Source organism: Hemiscyllium ocellatum, chromosome 43, assembly GCF_020745735.1.
Source record: "Hemiscyllium ocellatum isolate sHemOce1 chromosome 43, sHemOce1.pat.X.cur, whole genome shotgun sequence".
NCBI classification, from domain to species: Eukaryota; Metazoa; Chordata; class Chondrichthyes; order Orectolobiformes; family Hemiscylliidae; genus Hemiscyllium; species Hemiscyllium ocellatum.
Window position 1 is genome coordinate 29,133,672 of NC_083443.1, and position 19,120 is coordinate 29,152,791.

Genomic DNA, 19,120 nt, shown 5'->3' on the forward strand with positions numbered 1-19,120 from the left:
ACTGCAGTAAACTTGGATTTTTTCCCCCCACAGGCCCTTATAATGGAGCTGGGGATTTTCTCTTTGAGAGAGTAGGGTTCAGGTGTGGCTGACTGTTTCATTGAAAGATTACCCGAGGGTTTCAAGAAGGTCTACCCAGAATTTTTCCAAATTAATCTCAGAGGGTGCCCCCCTCTCCACCATCTGATGATTCTGCAAGGTTTGGAAACTAGGGTTTTATGGAAATTGGATTGGATGGAGAGTCTGTGTCACAGGGCAGAACTCACTATCAGACAAAACCCTCCGTAAGGTCTTGCAGAAACAAACTAAGGGTTAGGCAAATACGCAGCATCAGACTAAGTTCTAGATTTTAAGATTGCTAATTGTGGTTGGAATATTCCTGAAGGTTACATGGTTTGATCGCCAAAAGCTCCATCCACCCAAAGTGTTTAAATAAAATTACTTTAAAACTATTTCACATTAATATCAGATTTGGTGACACTTCCTCAGCACTGATGGTAGCTAGGAAATGGTTGTATTTTTATGCAGAAGGTCAGAAGTCACACGACGCCAGGTTATGGTCTGACAGATTTATTTGAAATCACAAGCTTTGGAAGCTCCTTCATCACTGATGCTTGTGATTTCAAATAAACCTATCAGACTATAATCCCCCTCCACCTTATCCCAGATCCACCCTCCCAACTTGGCTCCACCCTCTTGCCCTGTCCATTTTCCTTACCACTTATCCACTCAACTCTCCCCTCCGACCTATCATCTGCTCCCACACCTTCATCTACCTATCGCATTGTAAGCTAACTTCCCACCAGCCCCATCACACCATCTCTCACTTATCTTTCAGTCTCCTTGGGCTATCCCTTTATTCCTGCTGAAGAGCTAATGCTCGGAACGTTGACTCTCCTGCTCCTTGGATGCTGCCTGATCGACTGTGCTTTTCCAGCACCATAATCTTAGACTATAACCTGGTTTTGTGTGAATTCTGACCTTGTCCATCCTAGCCCAAAACTAGCACCTCCACATTATGGCTTTTACGCAGAGGACAGGATGAAGGTGTGTTGTGAAGGGGCAAATGACAGATAAGAGATAGGATGGGGAGAGTGAGTACCCCTATCCTCTGTATACAAACCAACCTTTTCTAAGCTACACAGTTCTGAGGAAAGGTCTCCAGACCCAAAACAATAAGATTCCCTACAGTGTGGAAACAAGCCATTCAGTCCAAGTCACACCGGCCCTCTGATGAGCAACCCACCCAGACTCATCTCCCTCTGACAAATGCACCTAACACTACAGGCAATTTACCACAGCCAATTCACCTGACCTGCACACCTTTGGACTATGGGAGGAAACTGGAGCACCCGGAGGAAACTCACACAGACACAGGGAGAATGTGCAAACTTCACAAAGACAGTCGTGCGAGGCTGGACTTGAACCCAGGCCCCTAGTGCTGTGAGGCAGCAGTGCTAACCACTGAGCTGCCCTAACTCTTTAACAATGATTTCTCTCCAGAGGGACTGTCAGACCTGCTGAGATTTTTCAGCAATTTCTGCTTTTTGTTTCCGATTTCCAATACCTACAATTCTTTTGTGTTTTTCCCCACATTAATGCCCCAATAATCCTGTTCTAAGATTATACACAGCAATGTGAAGGAGACTCATCTACGATCCTTGGAGACTCTGGTGTAATCCTGAAGAGTCAATCTTAGCTCAGCCACAGAAACTATAGAACGCAATTTGGGGGAGGTTTTTTCCATCAGAAGTGAGAAGGAATTGCTCTAGCAAGAGAATGACAAGGTGGTGTATTCCCTGCTACAGAAACAGATCAAAATATTCTAAATTTGCAAGATAGATGCAGATACAGTTTTAGGGCTACAGGGATCAACAGAGAGAAAAAGGGAACAGGGTTCGGAGTCGGAAGATCAGTCACGATTATAGAATCCCTATAGTGTGGAAGCAGACCATTTGGCCCATTAAGTCCACACTGCCCCTCTGAACAGCCTGCTAGCCAGATTCACCCGCCTATTCTGCCCCTGTAACCGTGCATTTCCCATCGCTAACCCACCTAGCCTGCACATCTTGGGTAATTTAGTATGGTCAATCCTCACCTAACCGGCACATCTTTGGACTGTGGGAGGTAACCGGAGCATCCAGAGGAAACCCATACAGACACAGGGAGAATGTGCAAACTCCACACAGACAGTCCCCAGAGGCTGGAATTGAACTCGGGTCCCTGGTGCTGTGAGGCAGCAATGCTAGCCACTGACACCAGCATCATGTAATGGAGCAGATATGAAGGGCTGAATAGCCTATGTTAACTTAACTTAATTATCCATGTTCTATGTTAACTTCTAGCTGTCGTTAATCAACCTTCCCAAAGAAAGTGCAGCAACATTATTTTTCTTTGCCATTTATTCAGTAAATAGCTTCAATTGAATTATCTGTGGCTTGATACATTCCTTCGATAATATTCAGCATTAGAAAATGACATAAGAGTACTTCTGTGAATGCTTTATGGGAGACACACACACACTCTAAAATCTGCAAACAAGTCCCCGGCACTCGAGGGGTTAACTCAGTTGAACCAGGCTATGGAACTGACATGAAGGAGATGAGTTCTCTGCGGTCGCTCCCCACCCCGGGCTGGAGAACAAATGCAATCTCATGTCAGGCATGAGGACAGTTACAGCTCTTCAAGAGCAGGGAAGGGGAGAGATCAAACTGCTTCATAGCCTACCACACGGCCTTCTGTCAACACACGTCAAAGGACATGTACAAATAGAACAGGCCACTGTGACAGTACAGTGGTTATTATTCCCCTCATGTGTACATATTAAACATACTTAAAAAAAAGCCACATTATATTTACAGCTGCAATACATTCCACTTAGTCTTTGACTGTATTCATTTTTGAAAGGCAAAAGTCACATGACACCAGGTTTTGTGATTTTAAATAGACCTGTTGGACTACAACCTGACGTTGTGTGAGTAATGACTTGGCCCACCCAGTCCAACATTAGCATCTCCACATCATTATAGAAAGACACAGTAGTACTCTGGGATTCCTTTCTGTTTTGGTACAGTAATTAAGCCCCCAAAAGGATTTTGGGCACTTTCCCTGGTTGGTTCATGCATTCGCTCAGGATTCCTCAGGCCAGGTGGTGAAACTAAGGCACGAGTCTCTGTCAACACTCTTCACTGCTGGAGACCCAGATGGATACAGCGTCCAGGCCAGGGAGTGGAGTGAGAGGTGATGAAAACTCACTGTGGTTCACTCTCTCTCGTTGATGAGGCAGCTGCTTCAGTGTTATAGATGTTACAGTCTCTGGTCAACATTAGTGCTATAGTTACCTGGGAAAACAGAGACAAGGCCATGCTGGATGTAATCCAACCTCCTCCTCCCCCCCGGACACAGTATATATCCACAGTGCATTGAAAACACCCTTGTTTAGAGTTCTGAGGCATGTTCATTGTACAAAATCAGTTTTAAGATGGTAAATGTTTTTTTACAGACTTGATAAAATTACACATCTGTCAAAGAATCATGCCAGGTTGCAACAGTGAGACCAAACTCTCTAGGAATCATCCCACTCCTGGACAATCATACCCCTGAGACACAGCCTAACACTGGCTGCAAGGTCCTTGTAATATTTTATGGCTGTCATTTTTGGTTAGCAATCCTAAAGGTTCACAGTGGATGGATGACAGGTTGTTGTTGTCTTCAAGTACAATACAAAGGGTACGTGTAGTTGAGATGTAACAATACAGCTTTCCGCTACCGCACATCATCCCCTTACTCCATAATGCCAACCATCCAGTGATGCCACATGCAGGGAAGGTGGTTCACTCCTCATTTATTTGGTTGGGGGGGGGGGGGGGGGGGGGGGGGGGAAAGAGTCCAGACAACATCCCCAACCAGATGAGAAGGGAAAAATTTAAAAGGGATCTGAGGGGCATTCTTTTCACACAGATGATGGTAAATGTATGGAATGAGCTGCCAGAGGAGGTGGTGGAGGCTGGTGCAATTGCACCATTTAAGAGGCATTTGGATGGGTATATGAATAGGAAGGGTTTGGAGGGATATGGGCCAGGTGCTGGCAGGTGGGACTAGATTGGGTTGGGATATCTGGTCAGCGTGTATGGGTTGGACTGAAGGGTCTGTTTCCATGCTGTACACCTCTATGACTAATTTGTTTTTGGAGCAACCTTTGAGCTTCTAGGGTCATAATGCCGTACTTTGTCCAACCCATCCATGCTGACCAGAAATCCTAAATTAATCTAGTTCCATTTACCATCTAAAGGGGGGAGAAAAGTTAACATGTGTTGAAATAAATTGGCTGAAACTAAGTGCCTCTTAAAGGGGCCTGTCATCTCTTTAACAGTTTTTTTCTTAAGAAGTAAAAGGCATTTTATGTAAATTGATTGGTCTGGAGAGAGTTGTGGCTACTGTGCTCTCCATTAACCGGGATCGTCTGGAATGTTGGCTGAACTGCAAAGGGGCATTTCCCTTGGATTGTTCCAGGCCACAGGCAGAGAGGGAGGTTAGCATCTCAAGCCGTGATGAGTTAGCAGTTGTGTAGGTAACTCCAAAGATGGGTGGCGAGCTTCGAGAGGTCCTATCAACACTAAACATCCACAGACTGAGACACAATTTGTTGAGGGCACTGATGAGAAGAGAATGATTGGAAGTTGTAAAGTTAAACCCCAGGTGATGGTTCTAGTGGCCCGGACCGGGATTATCGGACCCTTCACCTCGCTGGGAATGGTCAGTGAATAGACGGACGGTTGGGTGCCCTACTCTGTGTGTCAGAAGATCTCAAGGGGACATAGCAGCAATGTCACACTACCCTCTTCCTCTGAGGAGGAGGAGACCTGGCAGGAAACCCACTCTAACACCCAGATATCCTCAGCCTCCTGTTCCAACTGAGAACCCGGGCCACGGAGACCAGGAGCAAGCATCCAACATCAGCAACCAAGCGCAACAGCCAGTCTAGCTCCAAAACAGTCGTGGAAGTCATTTATTGTCAGAATTACAGTGCTTTTTTGTACAATTTATTTCACAAATGATGCCCTTTTACTTAATTGTATGCAATTTTTCTCTTTTAATATAATTTATAGATTTCTAAAGGACTGCAGCAATGTTGGATGAATCCATTGTTTGTAAAATCTGCACACAAAACAAGATAAAACTGTAAAATAATGCACGGAAATGATCTTTTCTTTTTAAAAAAAATCCCACATAGGAAACGTGCATCCCCCATCTGTCCACGCGTGGTCACAAAGGAAGTCGGCGCCCACATTGTCCGTGTTATCGACGTCTGCAGGGCACCTGAGACCTCACCGTGGATTCAAAACCCTCTCGCTCGATCTTCGGAACGTACGGGCGTTTGGTTTAAATGAGTAAGGGTGCTCCTGGCCTCAGCTTCACCAGGTTTTCCGCTGCTCAGGTGGCTGGGAGTGGAAGTGTTGGGGGGCGAGGGAGCACAGGGAAGGGTTCGGAGAGGGGCTTGGGAGGGGTGTTGGACGGGGAGTCGCTCTGCACCTATTCCTCACTCCTGGCTGCTGACAGGTTGGATGGGAAGATGGAGCTGGAGTGGATCCCGAAGACGTTTCAAATCCAACTCGGCCTGAAACGCAGAAATGACCCAGCGTTAGTATGGAGGTCCCAAATTTCCCAGGACTAAGGCATTCCCGCAAGAGCAAGGCCACCTCATCGTTGAAGGGAATCTTACAGAGTCCTATGGAAAGTGACACCGTTTACAATCCCAGGATGTCCCAAAACTGCAACGGTAAGCATCCGGGCTCTGGCTCTCTCCTCTTTCAATGGTGTGCGAATATTCACCTGACATCCAGTGTCAAATCCCAGAGGAGCAGAAAGACAGAGGCACAAAAGTCCAGGAGGAGGCCACTCAGCCCATCACATCTGCACTGACTCTGAGCATCCTAACGTAGTGCCAAAGCCTCGCCTTCTCCCCCTTACTCTTATCACATTGGTTCTACTCAAAGAATCATCCGAAGCCCTTTTGAATGTCTACGATTGTACCTGCCTCCTCCACACTATTGCTCGGGCAGAATCTCCTTCATTAACCATTGGACAGATCGGAGGCATTAATCAGTCCAAGTCACAAACTCCATTCCCTACCCATTGACCACCCGACCCTAGGGTGACCATCCTTGGACCGAGAATGACCATTCCTGTCCTTGTTGCTCCCTCTCCACCTATCCTGGAGGGAGGTGATGACCTCGTGGTATTATCGGTGGACCTTTTAGTCCAGAGACCCCAGATTTGAATCCCATCATGGCAGATGATGGAATTTGAATTCAATAAAAAGAAACAAAATCTGGATTTAAGGGTCTAGTGATGACCTTGAATCCATTGTCAATGGTTTGGAAAAACTCATCTGATTCACTAATGTCCTTTAAGGAAGGAAACATATCTGGCCTACATGTGATTCCAGACCCACAGCAATTTGGCTGATTCTGAACTGCCCTCTGGGCAATTAGGGATGGGCAAGAAATGCCATCGGCGAAAGTGGGTACTGCAGATGCTGAAGATTAGAGTCTAGATTAGAGTGGCGCTGGAAAAACACAGCAGGTCAGGCAGCATCCGAGGAGCAAGAAAATGATGAAGGGCTTTTTACAACAATTTCCCAGTTCTCACTCTCCCCTTTGACAAGACGCTGCAATCTTTTGAGATGTCCCTGACCGTAGCACCAGGGAAAGAACAAACCACCCTGACTTCACACACACTACCACACACAGTATATACCCTGGATGCCGCCAGAGCTGCTGAGTTTCTCCAGCCATTTCTGCTTTTGCTGCCTTGTTTTGACAGCTGACCCAGACAGGAGCTTTTGACCTTCGACAACCCCCTATTACACCCCTGCAACATCACCATGGCTCTATCCTCCACCTACCCTGGCGTTAGCTTATCTGCTGTTGAGAATCTCAACCTAATTTTGTCTCTGAACTGGACTCCTCCAACAACTCCCCATCCCAGGCAGGCTTCTTCCATCGTGAATTCACCAGAAACCACTCACACCCTGACCCACACAAGGCCCCATCCCTCCTGCGCTTTCTGACCTTTGTGGACTGCTGCTGTGATAGTGCCTCAATTGGAAATTCATTGTCTGCTGCAGATCCCCTCACATCTCTACTCTCCAACTCCACAACATCGGGGTCCTCGAATCCTGGTCTCTTATTATAGAGTTATACAGCACAGAAACAGACCTTTCGGTCCAACCAGTCCATGCTGAATATAATCCCAAACTAAACTAGGCCCATCTGCCTGCTCCTGGCCCATATCCCTCCAAACCTTTCCAATTCATGTACTTATGTAAATGCTTTTTAAATGTTATAACTGTGCCCGCATCCACCACTTCCTCAGGAAGTTTTTTTCCACACTCAAACCATCCTCTCACGTCTTTTTTTAAAGTCTTTCTCCTCTCACTTTAAAAATAGCCCCTAGTCTTGAAAAGACAACCAGCAATAACTATCTATACCTCTCATGATTTCACCAACCTCTGTAAGGTCACCTCTCAACCTCCAGTGGAAAAAGTCCCAGCCTTTCTTGATAACTCAAATTTTCTATACTCAGCAGCATCCTCCTGGTATTTCTCTTTTGAACTCTCTCCAGCTGAATAATATCCTTCCTATAACTGGGCAACCAGAACTGGACACAGTATTCCAGAAGAGGCCTCACCAATGTCCTGTTCATGGTCAGTTTGAAGTCTCTCCACATTGCATGGCCGTACCTTTGGACCCAAAGGGCGTCAGGTCTGGAATTAACTCACTACTTTAAAACCACACTGCTGACCCCAAGGCTTTACTCCTTGCTGACGAGGCCCAAGGTCAAATTCTTTTTGATCATCTGCTGGCTCGGAAAGCATCACTGTGTAAAGGTTGCCACAGAAATGCAAGTTGTTGTTGGTAATGGTGGTCAGCGCCAGCAGCTTGTGGAAATGAAATCAAAGCCCACGTTTATTCGGTGTGGTGTCGGAGTCCCCGTTTCCCAGGTCCGTTTTCCTTGCCGAAGGCTTTGAACCGCACCTGACAAGGGAGAGGCGAGGCTTGCATTTACATAGTGCCTTTCGCAACCTCCGGGCAGCCCAATGAAGCACGGTCACTGTAGCTCACAGCGACAGGTTCTCTGTGTCAGCTCCACATTCCTATGTTTGCGTCGGTCTGACCTATCCCTGGCTTCCTGCAGTCAAACAGGAAGCTGCTCCCAGCCCTGGAGATGACCAGCTACCCTGAGTTTTCGCAGCAATCCAGCTGCGCTAGTTTACCTGAGCAATTGCATCCTTGAGCTGGTTGTATTTTTTGACATCGAATTGCGTCTTCTGGGCTCCTCTGTGAAAGAAGTGCAGGTATTGCCTGTCTTTGGCATCAGGGTAAATGTATTCCTGGGGATGGAACAGACAGAGTGTCAGGCAGAGCACAGACAACGTCGTCACCATGGCAACAGTCAGCAACTGGGGAAGAAATGGCTACTTAGGGTTTAATGTCCCATTTGTTGGGCAGCTCCTGCAGCAGTGCAGCACTCCCTCAGCCCTGCCCTGACAGTAGGTGCTCAATGTTGGTTTAACTGAGCCGTAACACTGGAGCGGGGCTAGAACTGCTGTCAGAGGGACAGAGTGGCCACCAACTGAAGCAGTACACACTGCTTTGCTGTGATGCAGCAAGAAAGACACTATTCAGTTCAAAACTGAAATGCAGGAAAGAACCATCTCTTTTTTGTTCTGATCTCACTCAGGAGGGGAGGATTGGACACAACAGTCACAGCTGCACAAATAAATGCAAGGAAAGGTGGCCTCCATGTCCACTCAAAAATTAATGTCTCCAAATGCTTCCAACAGAAGTTCCTCTTATAGTGAGGAGATGAAGTAGGGTGGGGTGAGGCTCATATTTACACAAACACCAATCAGTTGGGCTGAATGGCCTGTGACTGCTGCAAACTTCCATGCTATGTTTCAGAAGGAAATTGAGGGAAGAGCAAGACAGTGGCTCAGTGGTTAGCACTGCTGCCTCAAAGTGCCAGGGACCCGGGTTCGATTCCCGCATCGGGCAACTGTCTGTGTGGAGTTTGCACATTCTCCCTGCGTCTACCTGGGTTTCTTCCCACAATCCAAAGATGCCCTCGTTAGGGTGGATTAGCCAGGCTAAATTGCCCATAGCGTTCAGGGATGTGCAGGCTAGGTTGGTTAGCCATGAGAAATACAGAGGTATAGGTTCAGGGTAGGGGATAGGTCTGGGTGTGACGCTCTTCGGAGGGTCAGTGTGGACCCGATGGGCCGAATGGTCTGCTCCCACACTTTCGGGATTTAATGATTGATTCATTTGCTTTCAAATGTAAATTCAAAAGGTATTGTGGGAGTACCTCACCTTTAAGGGAGTGCCCCTTGAAGGGAACAATGTGCTGTGTACACACAATGTTGTGATCCTGCCTGACAATTTACTGGCTGTGGCATTGCAAGGATCAGCCACTTTTGTTGCTTGCTTTCCATTGTGAAATATGTTTTACTGATTTAAATAAATTAACCCACAATCCCTGAGTTCGTCAATCCCTGGAAAGCAAAATTACCAGACAATGACCTTCAACAGGACAAAGGCATCTTAAAACCACGCTGAGCATGGGAGACTGGCCTTAAGGCCCACATACCTACCTGCCGTGTGATTACAAAATAGGCATACATAGCCATTGCACTGCCGTACGTGATGAAATAGGTGACCGGCTCCATTATATCCCAGGAATATTCCCACCAAGTGAGCCGGGCGAGAATTCCGAACTGCGTCGCCATGAAAGCCATACCCCCCCACAGTACCCAGCTCGATCTCTTCTCTGCTTTCCTGGCTAATTCCGACTTGATCTGCAGGAAATACAAACAGACCGCCTTCAGTGACAAGCTCCAGAAGGAAAAGTATCCAAAAAAAAATAAAACCCCAGAATATTCTAGTTAACAAGAGGTCAGGAAGGTAAGACCTGATTACGTTTAGCACAAAGGGATTGGAATACAAGAGTAAATGAAGTCTTAGTACAATCAGTGTAGTGGTACCATCACTAGACTATTAATCCAGAGACCCAGGTAATGTTCTGGGAATCTGGGGTTAAATCCTGCTGTGGCAGATGATGGAATCTGAATTCAATTCAAGCCTGGAATTAAGAGTCTAATGATCAGCCTGAAAACATTGTCAATTATTGGAAAAAACCCATCCTTAGGGAAGGAAGTCTGTTGTCTTCACATGGTCTGGCCTCCATGTGACTCCAGACCCACAGTAATCTGGTTGATAACAAGATAATGCATAGAAAGGGTGGACGCTGGGAATTGGTTTCTATTAGGCAGGTAGAATAGGGTCCATGGGCACAGCCTTAGAATTAGAGGGGGTCAATTTAGAACGGAGGAGACACTTCTTCAGACAGAGTGGTGGACCTGTGGAATTCATTGCCACGGAGCGCAGTGGAGGGCGGGACGTTAAATGTCTTCAAGACAGAGATTGATAAATTCTTGTTCTCACAAGGAATTATGGGACACGGGGAGAGTGCGGGTAAGTGGAGTTGGAATGCCCATCAGCCATGATTAATGGTGGAGTGGACTCTATGGGCCGAATGGCCTTACTTCCACTCCTTTGTCTTATGACTCTTAACTACCCCCTGGGCAATTAGAGACGGGCAAAAATGCTGGCTTAGCCAGCGAAGCCCACATTCAATGAATTAATTTTACACAAAATTACACAGGTATGGCTACACCTGAGCTTGGAATACAGGGTTGGTCTCCTTAAACTAGGAAACTCATACTTAGTTTCGAAAGAGAATGTAAGAAAGGCCGACCAGACTGGAAGAAGGGGATTGACTGGAAGGAGAGACTGAGAAATCAGCCTTTTCAAAAAGCAAGAAGGGATTTAATTGAAAAGCATCTATTTCTTAAAAAGCTGAACAGGACAGAAGGTGGAAGGGTGATAGCCTTTGTGAGGGAAATCTACCCCATGGTGTTATCATCTTAAATAAGGGGCATATAAGAGTCGGAGGGGGGAGCTTTTACAATCAAATCTCTAGAATCATCTAACAAACACAGAAGTTCTGGCAGCATCTGTGAAGAGAAATCAGAGTTAACGTTTTGGGTCTGGTGATCCTTCTTCAGAACTGGCAGTTATGAGGAAGGGTCACTAGACCCGAAAACGTTAACTCTGATTTCTCTCCACAGATACTGCCAGACCTGCTGAGAGTTTCCAGCAATTTCTGTTTTTGTTTCTGATTCACAGCATCTGCAATTCTTTTGTTTTTATTTCCCTCTAGAATTCTCTACCTGGATGCTAAGTTGTTGAGTCCATTCGGGATTGAGGTGGACATTCTTTTTAATATAAAGGGAATTCAGGGATATAGGGATTGTACAGGAAGGTGGAATTAAGGGAGATGACCTTGCTATGGCCTGCTCCTATTTCTTACACAGGGGTGAATTAGCTTTTCAAGACAGAATGTGCATGTAGAAGTTAAATCTGCACAAAAATGAAGATGGTGAGATTTTTCTTAACCAATCAAATAAATGCTATGGTTAGGCTGCATCCTTACCAACCAGGATCCCAATACCCAGATTCCCAACCGAGAATTCTACATCAGGATCGGCCGAGGCAGTAGCCTACTGGCAATATCATTGGACTGGAAATACAAAACCTCAGGCTAAAGTTCTGGGCATGCGGGTTCAAATCCCGTTGCGGTGAGTAGTGAAATGAGAGTTCAATAAAAGTCAAAAAAAAATTACTAATGGTGACCATGTAACCACTGCGGATTGTTGGAATAAACCATCGGAGTCACTCACATCCTTTAGGGAATGAAATCTGCCATCCTTACCTGGTCTGGCCTCCATGTGAATCCAGACCCATAGCAATGCGGCTGACTCTCAGCCTCCCTCAGGGCAGTTAGGGATGGGCAATAAACATTGGCCCAGCCAGTGACACCCACATCCCTTGAAGTTAATACGAAGAGTGCCACCTACTTTCTCAAGAGGTTCAATCTGAGCGTGCAGCTCCTCCACTCGTTTCTGGAGTTCCCGCTCCTTGTGCAGTTGGTGCTCCTCGATGTTCAAGGTGGTGAAGAGTTGCTGGACTAGGATCTTAACGTCATTCATGGTCGCCGCATCTTCGTGACTCAGGCTCTCTGTCAAAAATCAAAGGTAAGACGAACGTTTACGCAACTGGAATGCGGCTCCAGGAGGGAGTTTTCAGGAGACTGTATGGACTGTGCCCCTGACTCTCTCATACCTTCCTCTGTATGCTCCCCCACCCCAACTTGCAATCCCTCCAGCAGTTTTCTGATTGTGAGGATCAACTCTCAGGCTGATCACAGTCAACTGGGAAGAGATTTATGCATTCCGAGAGATAGCCAAAATAAAAGGGAGAGGATTTGTAACAAGACAACTATACACTGCCCTTGTTTTTTGCATCGAGGGGTGAGTTAATGATTACATGTATGTGCACATTTTTCTGGACAGCAAGATCCCAGAGAGAACAACAACGTGAATGAATGGTGCCTTGGTGTCCAGTATTCACCCACACGATGATGAGGAAAGGGCACAAGGTTTAAGGGATGGTAGTCAAGGGAGGTACAGAGTGTATTTTCAGATGACCCCCTCATTTTGCCCACCACTAGAGGACAGTAGAGCAACATTTTAAAGGTTCAGACCCAGCATAATTGTTGAGTTAACCGCTGAACTGATTCACATGCAATCTCGTTCATCCAAAGCTGCTCTCCGGAGACGATAAACGAAATTACAAGTCAATGCACATCTCTGACACAAACCAGTGAAGCGCTGATCAGTCAAGCTCCCAGCATCAGTTTGGAAGGTCATCAACTCAAAAGGTTAGCTCGGTTTCTCTCGCTGCAAACATTCTGTGATATAATAAGCTTTTTCCAAAAAAAACCTTTAATTTTGGATTTCCAGCATCTGCAGGATTTTTTTTAATAGGTATCAGTGGGACAGGGACACAGCAACAAGCTAGGGTGGTCAACTCTGATTGGACGTTAGCCAGAATAGATGAACATCCGAGCACCAACGGCTGTCTAAGGTGGCCATATTTCGTTTGGTCAGCCAATCAGAAAGCGAACACAGCAAACCTAAATGACCTGGAGAAAGTGAGGACTGCAGATGCTGGAGATCAGAGTCAAGAGTGTGGTGCTGGAAAAGCACAGCAGGTCAGGCAACATCCGAGGAGCAGGAGAACCAACGTTTCGGCCAAGAGCCCTTCATCAGGAATGAGGCTGGGAGCCTCGGGGATGGAGAGATAAACGGGAGTGGGGGTGGGTATGGGGCTAAGGTAGCTGGGAATACACACTCTGAGCTACCTTGCCCGCCATCCCCATCCCCTCCCATTCATCTCCCCAGCCTCATTCCTGATGAAGGGCTTTTGCCCGAAACGTCAATTCTCCTGCTCCTCGGATGCCGCCTGAACTGCTGTCCTTCTCAAACACAAATGATTCTCAACTTTCAGCCTTATCTCCACACTTAGCCACTTTTAAAATAAAATCAAAGAAACAAAAGTATTCAAGAGATTATTTTTAAACACTGCATGAATTTGTTAAACATTAATTCTCATTCATAACCACAAGGTCTGATACTTCCTTAAGCTGAACATCTGAGATTTGTTCCCAAGTTATGGTGAGGACTCTTGAAAAGTTGAAAATTAACTGAAATGATACTCACAGCATCATCCTGTAACTTTGAGAGACCTTATTTTGGGAAGATGAAGCAGGAGCCTGAGATGCATTGTTTAATACTGAACAATAGGTTTAAAAACAAAACCAGGGGCAATTGCCACAATCCCAGAGGATCAGAGGGCTGTGCTCTCTTTAGAGAGAGAGAGCGAGAGAGAGATGTCTGATGGTGGTGTAACCAAGGGTTGTTACTCCTCAGGCGAGGGGACAGATTGAGGAGGTGGGATCGCCATGGTAACCTCAATCGGTGCAAGAGTTGACTTGATGGTGGCATCATATTGTATCGCAAATCAGCCTTCCAGCCAACTGAGCTCACTGAGAGAAGCTATGTAAACACACAGGAGATGCAAGGACATCTGTGTGGAGCATGAACAGCTACAAGGGCCGAATGGCCTGACACGTTTTGCGTACATACCACCAGCTATACACTAATGGAAGGATTGTGCGCAGTGTGTACGGATTGTGATGTCGCTTGATGTAGCTAGTCGCCTGTCTATGGGGTGGTCACTGCACTTCCCAGTAATGAGATTCAAGGCGATTTAAATTGCTTTGACAGTCACAATATCACACTAGATAAATACAAGTGTTTTCTGTTTGATTCAATCATTTCTGCAAATGTTACTTCAGTTTTCGATAAGGGTTTAATTTGTTTATTTTGCCTTTGTGGAAAAGAAAGCAGCAGTACAATGGTGTCACGTAACAAGCATCTATCATCATTAATTAGAACAAACTTCCATTAGCCAGCAACGCAATCTAAGTTACAGCATGCAAGACAGTCACTGTCATCCAGTTCCCACATCATTAGGTCCATTTACAATCAGCTCATCCCGAGATGTCTGATTTGGAGCATCAGCCCAGATTGTGGACCCTCAGACTGCTCAGCAAAACATTCCGTCAGACTGAGAGGGAGTGAAAGCAGAAAGAGAAAAAGGCGAGGCAGAGAGAGTGAGCGCGAGAGAAAGAGAAAGAGAGAGAGAGAGATAGATGAAAAAAAGATAAGGGGGGTATCAGGCAGGGAGGGTTGGGATCAGAGGGGTGAATCTGGAATGGATTGTGGGGAGAGAGAGAGAGAGAGAGAGAGAGAGAGACTGGGGAAAGAGAGAGAGAGAGAGAGACTGGGGAGAGAGAGAGAGAGAGACTGGGGGGAGAGAGAGAGAGACAGACAGAGAGAGAGAGAGAGGGAGAGAGAGAGAGACTGGGGGAGAGAGAGAGAGAGACTGGGGAGAGAGAGAGAGAGACTGGAGAGAGAGAGAGAGAGAGAGAGAGAGAGAGACTGGGGGAGAGATAGAGAGAGAGAGAGAGAGAGAGAGAGAGAGAGAGAGAGACTGGGGGAGAGATAGAGAGAGAGAGAGAGAGAGAGAGAGAGAGAGAGAGAGAGAGAGAGAGAGAGAGAGACTGGGGGGAGAGAGAGAGAGAGACTGGGGAGAGAGAGAGAGAGAGAGAGAGACTGGGGGAGAGAGAGAGAGAGAGAGAGAGAGAGAGAGAGAGAGAGAGAGAGAGACTGGGGGGAGAGAGAGAGAGAGAGAGAGAGAGACTGGGGAGAGAGAGAGAGAGAGACTGGGGAAAGAGAGAGAGAGAGAGACTGGGGAAAGAGAGAGAGAGAGACAGAGAGAGAGAGAGAGAGAGAGAGAGAGAGAGAGAGACTGGGGGGGGGAGAGAGAGAGAGAGAGAGAGAGAGAGACTGGGGAGAGAGAGAGAGAGAGACTGGGGAGAGAGAGAGAGAGAGAGAGACTGGGGGAGAGATAGAGAGAGAGAGAGAGACTGAGGGGGAGAGAGAGAGAGAGAGAGAGAGAGAGAGAGAGAGAGAGAGAGAGAGAGAGACTGGGGAGAGAGAGAGAGAGACTGGGGAGAGAGAGAGAGAGACTGGGGGGAGAGAGAGAGAGACTGGGGGGAGAGAGAGAGAGACTGAGGGGGGGAGAGAGAGAGAGACTGGGGGGGAGAGAGAGAGAGAGAGAGAGAGACTGGGGGGAGAGAGAGAGAGAGAGAGAGACTGGGGGAGACAGAGAGAGAGAGAGACTGGGGAGAGAGAGAGAGACTGGGGGGAAGAGTTTGGGAAATTAGAGAGGGAGGGAATCGGTGGGAACGGGGCGATTGGGGGTTTGGGAGTCGGGGAGGGAATCAGAGAGGGCGGCGATTATAGCGGGGAGTCACTGCGGGGAATCAGAAAGTGGGGTGAGAAAATTGGGAGGCAGAGTCAGAGGGTTTGGGAATTAGAGTGGGGTGGGATCAGATAGGGGAAATCAGAGCTGGGCGCAATTGGGAGGGTTATCAGAGGGGGGAGGAATGGGGGGGAAATCACAGGGGGTGGGTTCAGAGCAGCAGGGCAATCAGATGTGGGGGAGGAATGAGAGAGAGGGACTGCATCTGAGGATATGAATTACATGGAGCAGGAAGGAACTCTGCAGGAAGAGCTCAAGGGGGATTGGGCATTCAGCTGCTGGGTGTATTGGAATCAAAGACCTTACCTTGCTTTGGTGGCTGTACATGGTGTGTCACATCATTTATCACCAAGTTGAAGTCAGAAAGAAGCAGGATGTCAATTCCTGTGGATGCAGCTATTCGAACTCCATCTAGAGGGAGGACCGACAGAGCCAGAGCCAGTCAGGTATCACGGCAACACAACAAGAACAGACAGGAGGGCCCAACAGCATCATTCCTTCCATCTGCAACACCCATCTCTCCATGAGACACAAGAACAGGAGTAGACCCTAGTTTTGACCACCTCCACCCTAGGGAAAAGACCTTTGCTTTTCACCTTATCTATGCCCCTGATGATCTTACAAACCTTGCAGTTTTATCAACAGCAACCTCCTACACCCTAGTGAAATAACTCCCAGCCTATCCAACCTCTCCCAATGACTCAAACTTTCCATTCCCTGCAACATCCTGATAAATCTTTTCCAAGCCCTCTCCAATTATATAATAACCTTCCAAAGCAGGGCAACCAGATCAGTATCCCAGGAGAGACCTCACCAACATCCTGTGTTATAACAGAACTGATGTTACTAGGGTAAAGTGACCCGCGACTGTGGACACAGTGGCATGGTGCGTGCCAAGTTCAGCAGTGACCTGCCTGCTAATGCTATCGGGCACAGAATTCGTGTGCACATGAAGGATCTAAAGCACAGCTCTATATAAATTGACAATAAATAGTTAAACTGCTACAAAACAAAACACTCCACCCACAGGTGCCTAACCACCCACTGCCCGTTCAGCTACAGCAACGTAGAGATGTGAGAGTTAACCCCGCTCAATAATTTGGGCTTTATCACCCTCGGAGTCTCATAGAGTGAAAGGCGGTCTGATTGAAACATACAAGACTCTGAACGGACGTGACAGGGAAAACTCAGATTGCTTCCACTGCGTTGGGAACATGAGGACAGTGTCTCGGGATTAAGCGCTTAATCGTTTAGGACTGAGACGAGGAGAAAGTCCTCTCACTCAGTGACGATATTGCTGGGATTCTCTCCCCTAGGAGGGTTGTAGATGGTTTTTCTTGGATTCCCCGGTGGGATGTGGGTTTCACCTGTTCGGCCCACATTTACTGACTGTGCCCTCGAGAAAGTGGGGGTGAGGCAGTCTTGTTGGCTACAAATCCTCACTGTGCTCAGCGACGGAGATGCAGGATTGTGACCCATGGGGGTCGAGAGCGTGGCGCTGGAAAAGCGCAGCAGGTCAGGCAGCATCCGAGGAGCAGCAGGATCCTGATGAAGGGCTTACGCCCAAAACATCGACTCTCCTGCTCCTCGGATGCCGCCTGACCTGCTGTGCTTTTCCAGCACCACACACTCAACTCAGCTCTCCAGCCTCTGCGATCCTCACTCTCTCCCAGTATATTCCAGGCAGAGACAGAGAGGGAAGTGAGGGATATGGGGGTGGAGGGGGGAATGCTGAGTGAGTGAATGGTGGAGCTGGCTCATGGGGCAACACTCAGTCTCTTCCTGTTATGTTCAAAGATGGAAACGTGCAGTATTTGGCTGTGCTGCCCGATAGTAACTTCATGAGGAGGAGCTACAGATCTCACCTTTCGGAAGGCTGACACTGAGAATCTGGCTGGTTTTCAGCAGAATCCTCAGGGGATGACATTTTCGTGGTTATGTATCAAATGGAAAAATCAACATCAGTGACCTTACTACGCATTAAACAAGGGAGTTGACCGCACACTGCTTGCTCCAAAACAAAAAATCCTAATTGTTTTTTGGCCTTGTCTGTGTAACACATCTGCCATGTTAATTTTCTTTTAGGAATTGTTTTTCTAGCATTTAGTCCCAGTTTCCCATTCAATGTTACCTCCTTCGCAAACAAGACTGAGGGCAGCAGTCACACGGAAACACCATGCGGGGGCGATAGTGTGATGGTAAAGTCACTGGATCAATAAGCCAGAGTCCCAGAATAATTAACAACCTGGAGACATGGATTCAAATCCCACCTTGGGGCAGGCGGCGAAACCTCAATTCAATAAAAACGAGGTGGAATTAAATTCTGGCCTAAAGGTGACCATGGTCAATTGTTGAGGAAACCTATTTGGCTCACTAATGTGCTTGAGAGAAGGAAATGACCAATTAGAATTAGAATTCCTACAGTGTAGAACAGGGCCTTCAGTCTGACCGTCCAAAGAGTATCCCACCCAGACCCAGTCCCCTAGCCTATATTTCCCTCTGACTAATATACCTAATACCATGGACAACTTAGCGTGGCCAATTCACCTGGCCTGCACATCTTTGGACTGTGGGAGGAAACCGGAGCACCCAGAGGAAACCCACGTAGACACGGGGAGAATGTGCAAACTCCACACAGACAGTCACCTGAGGCGGGAATTGAACTCAGGTCTCTGGCGCTGGGAGGCAGCAGTGCTAACCACTGAGCCACCTTGCTGCCCCATGGTCTTGTGACCTTTAGGTCCACAAGAAATGCTAAGTAGTAACAAAAGGAACCTAAAAATCTTTGAGAACATTGGAGTTTAACCCCGAAGCCCATCCTGGAAAACTGTAAACTACCAACTAGATGTTGCCTTCACTATAGAACTAATTTATCCTTGCAACCTTTAATGATTAATCTTGAAACTTAGATTCAACCTTGGGTAAAGGTAATCAGAGGTAAGCTGTTCCCAACGATTGGGGGAGTACCAAAACCGGGGCAACAGCCTAAGGAGACAGGAGTAGGCCAGGGGTAGGCCATTTGCTGTTTTGGAGAAATTTCTTCACCTGTAGAGTGGTGAGTCTGTGGCAATCACTTTCTGGGTTAGAGTGGTGCTGGGAAAGCACAGCAGTTCAGGCAGCATCCGAGAAGCAGGGAAAGCGAAGTCTGCCTGAACTGCTGTGCTTTTCCAGCACCACTCTAACCCAGAATCTGGTTTCCAGCATCTGCGGTCATTGTTTTTACCCTGTGGAAATCTCTGCCACAACACGCAGTTGAGCCCAAAATG

The 19,120-nt window shown here is 47.1% G+C and overlaps 1 protein-coding gene across 1 annotated transcript in view; it reads right to left on the reverse strand.

Moving 5' to 3' along the window:
- Window positions 1–4,981: 4,981 nt before the first annotated feature.
- mcu (mitochondrial calcium uniporter) overlaps window positions 4,982–19,120 on the reverse strand; it is a 151,387-nt gene continuing 137,248 nt past the window's right edge. The window contains exons 4-8 of the mRNA XM_060854257.1: window positions 16,161–16,265; window positions 11,981–12,141; window positions 9,656–9,859; window positions 8,279–8,395; window positions 4,982–5,617 (exon numbers count right to left, since the gene is read on the reverse strand). Coding sequence (XP_060710240.1) covers window positions 5,540–5,617; window positions 8,279–8,395; window positions 9,656–9,859; window positions 11,981–12,141; window positions 16,161–16,265 — 665 coding nt within the window. The 3' untranslated portion in view covers window positions 4,982–5,539. The remainder of the gene's footprint in view (window positions 5,618–8,278; window positions 8,396–9,655; window positions 9,860–11,980; window positions 12,142–16,160; window positions 16,266–19,120) is intronic.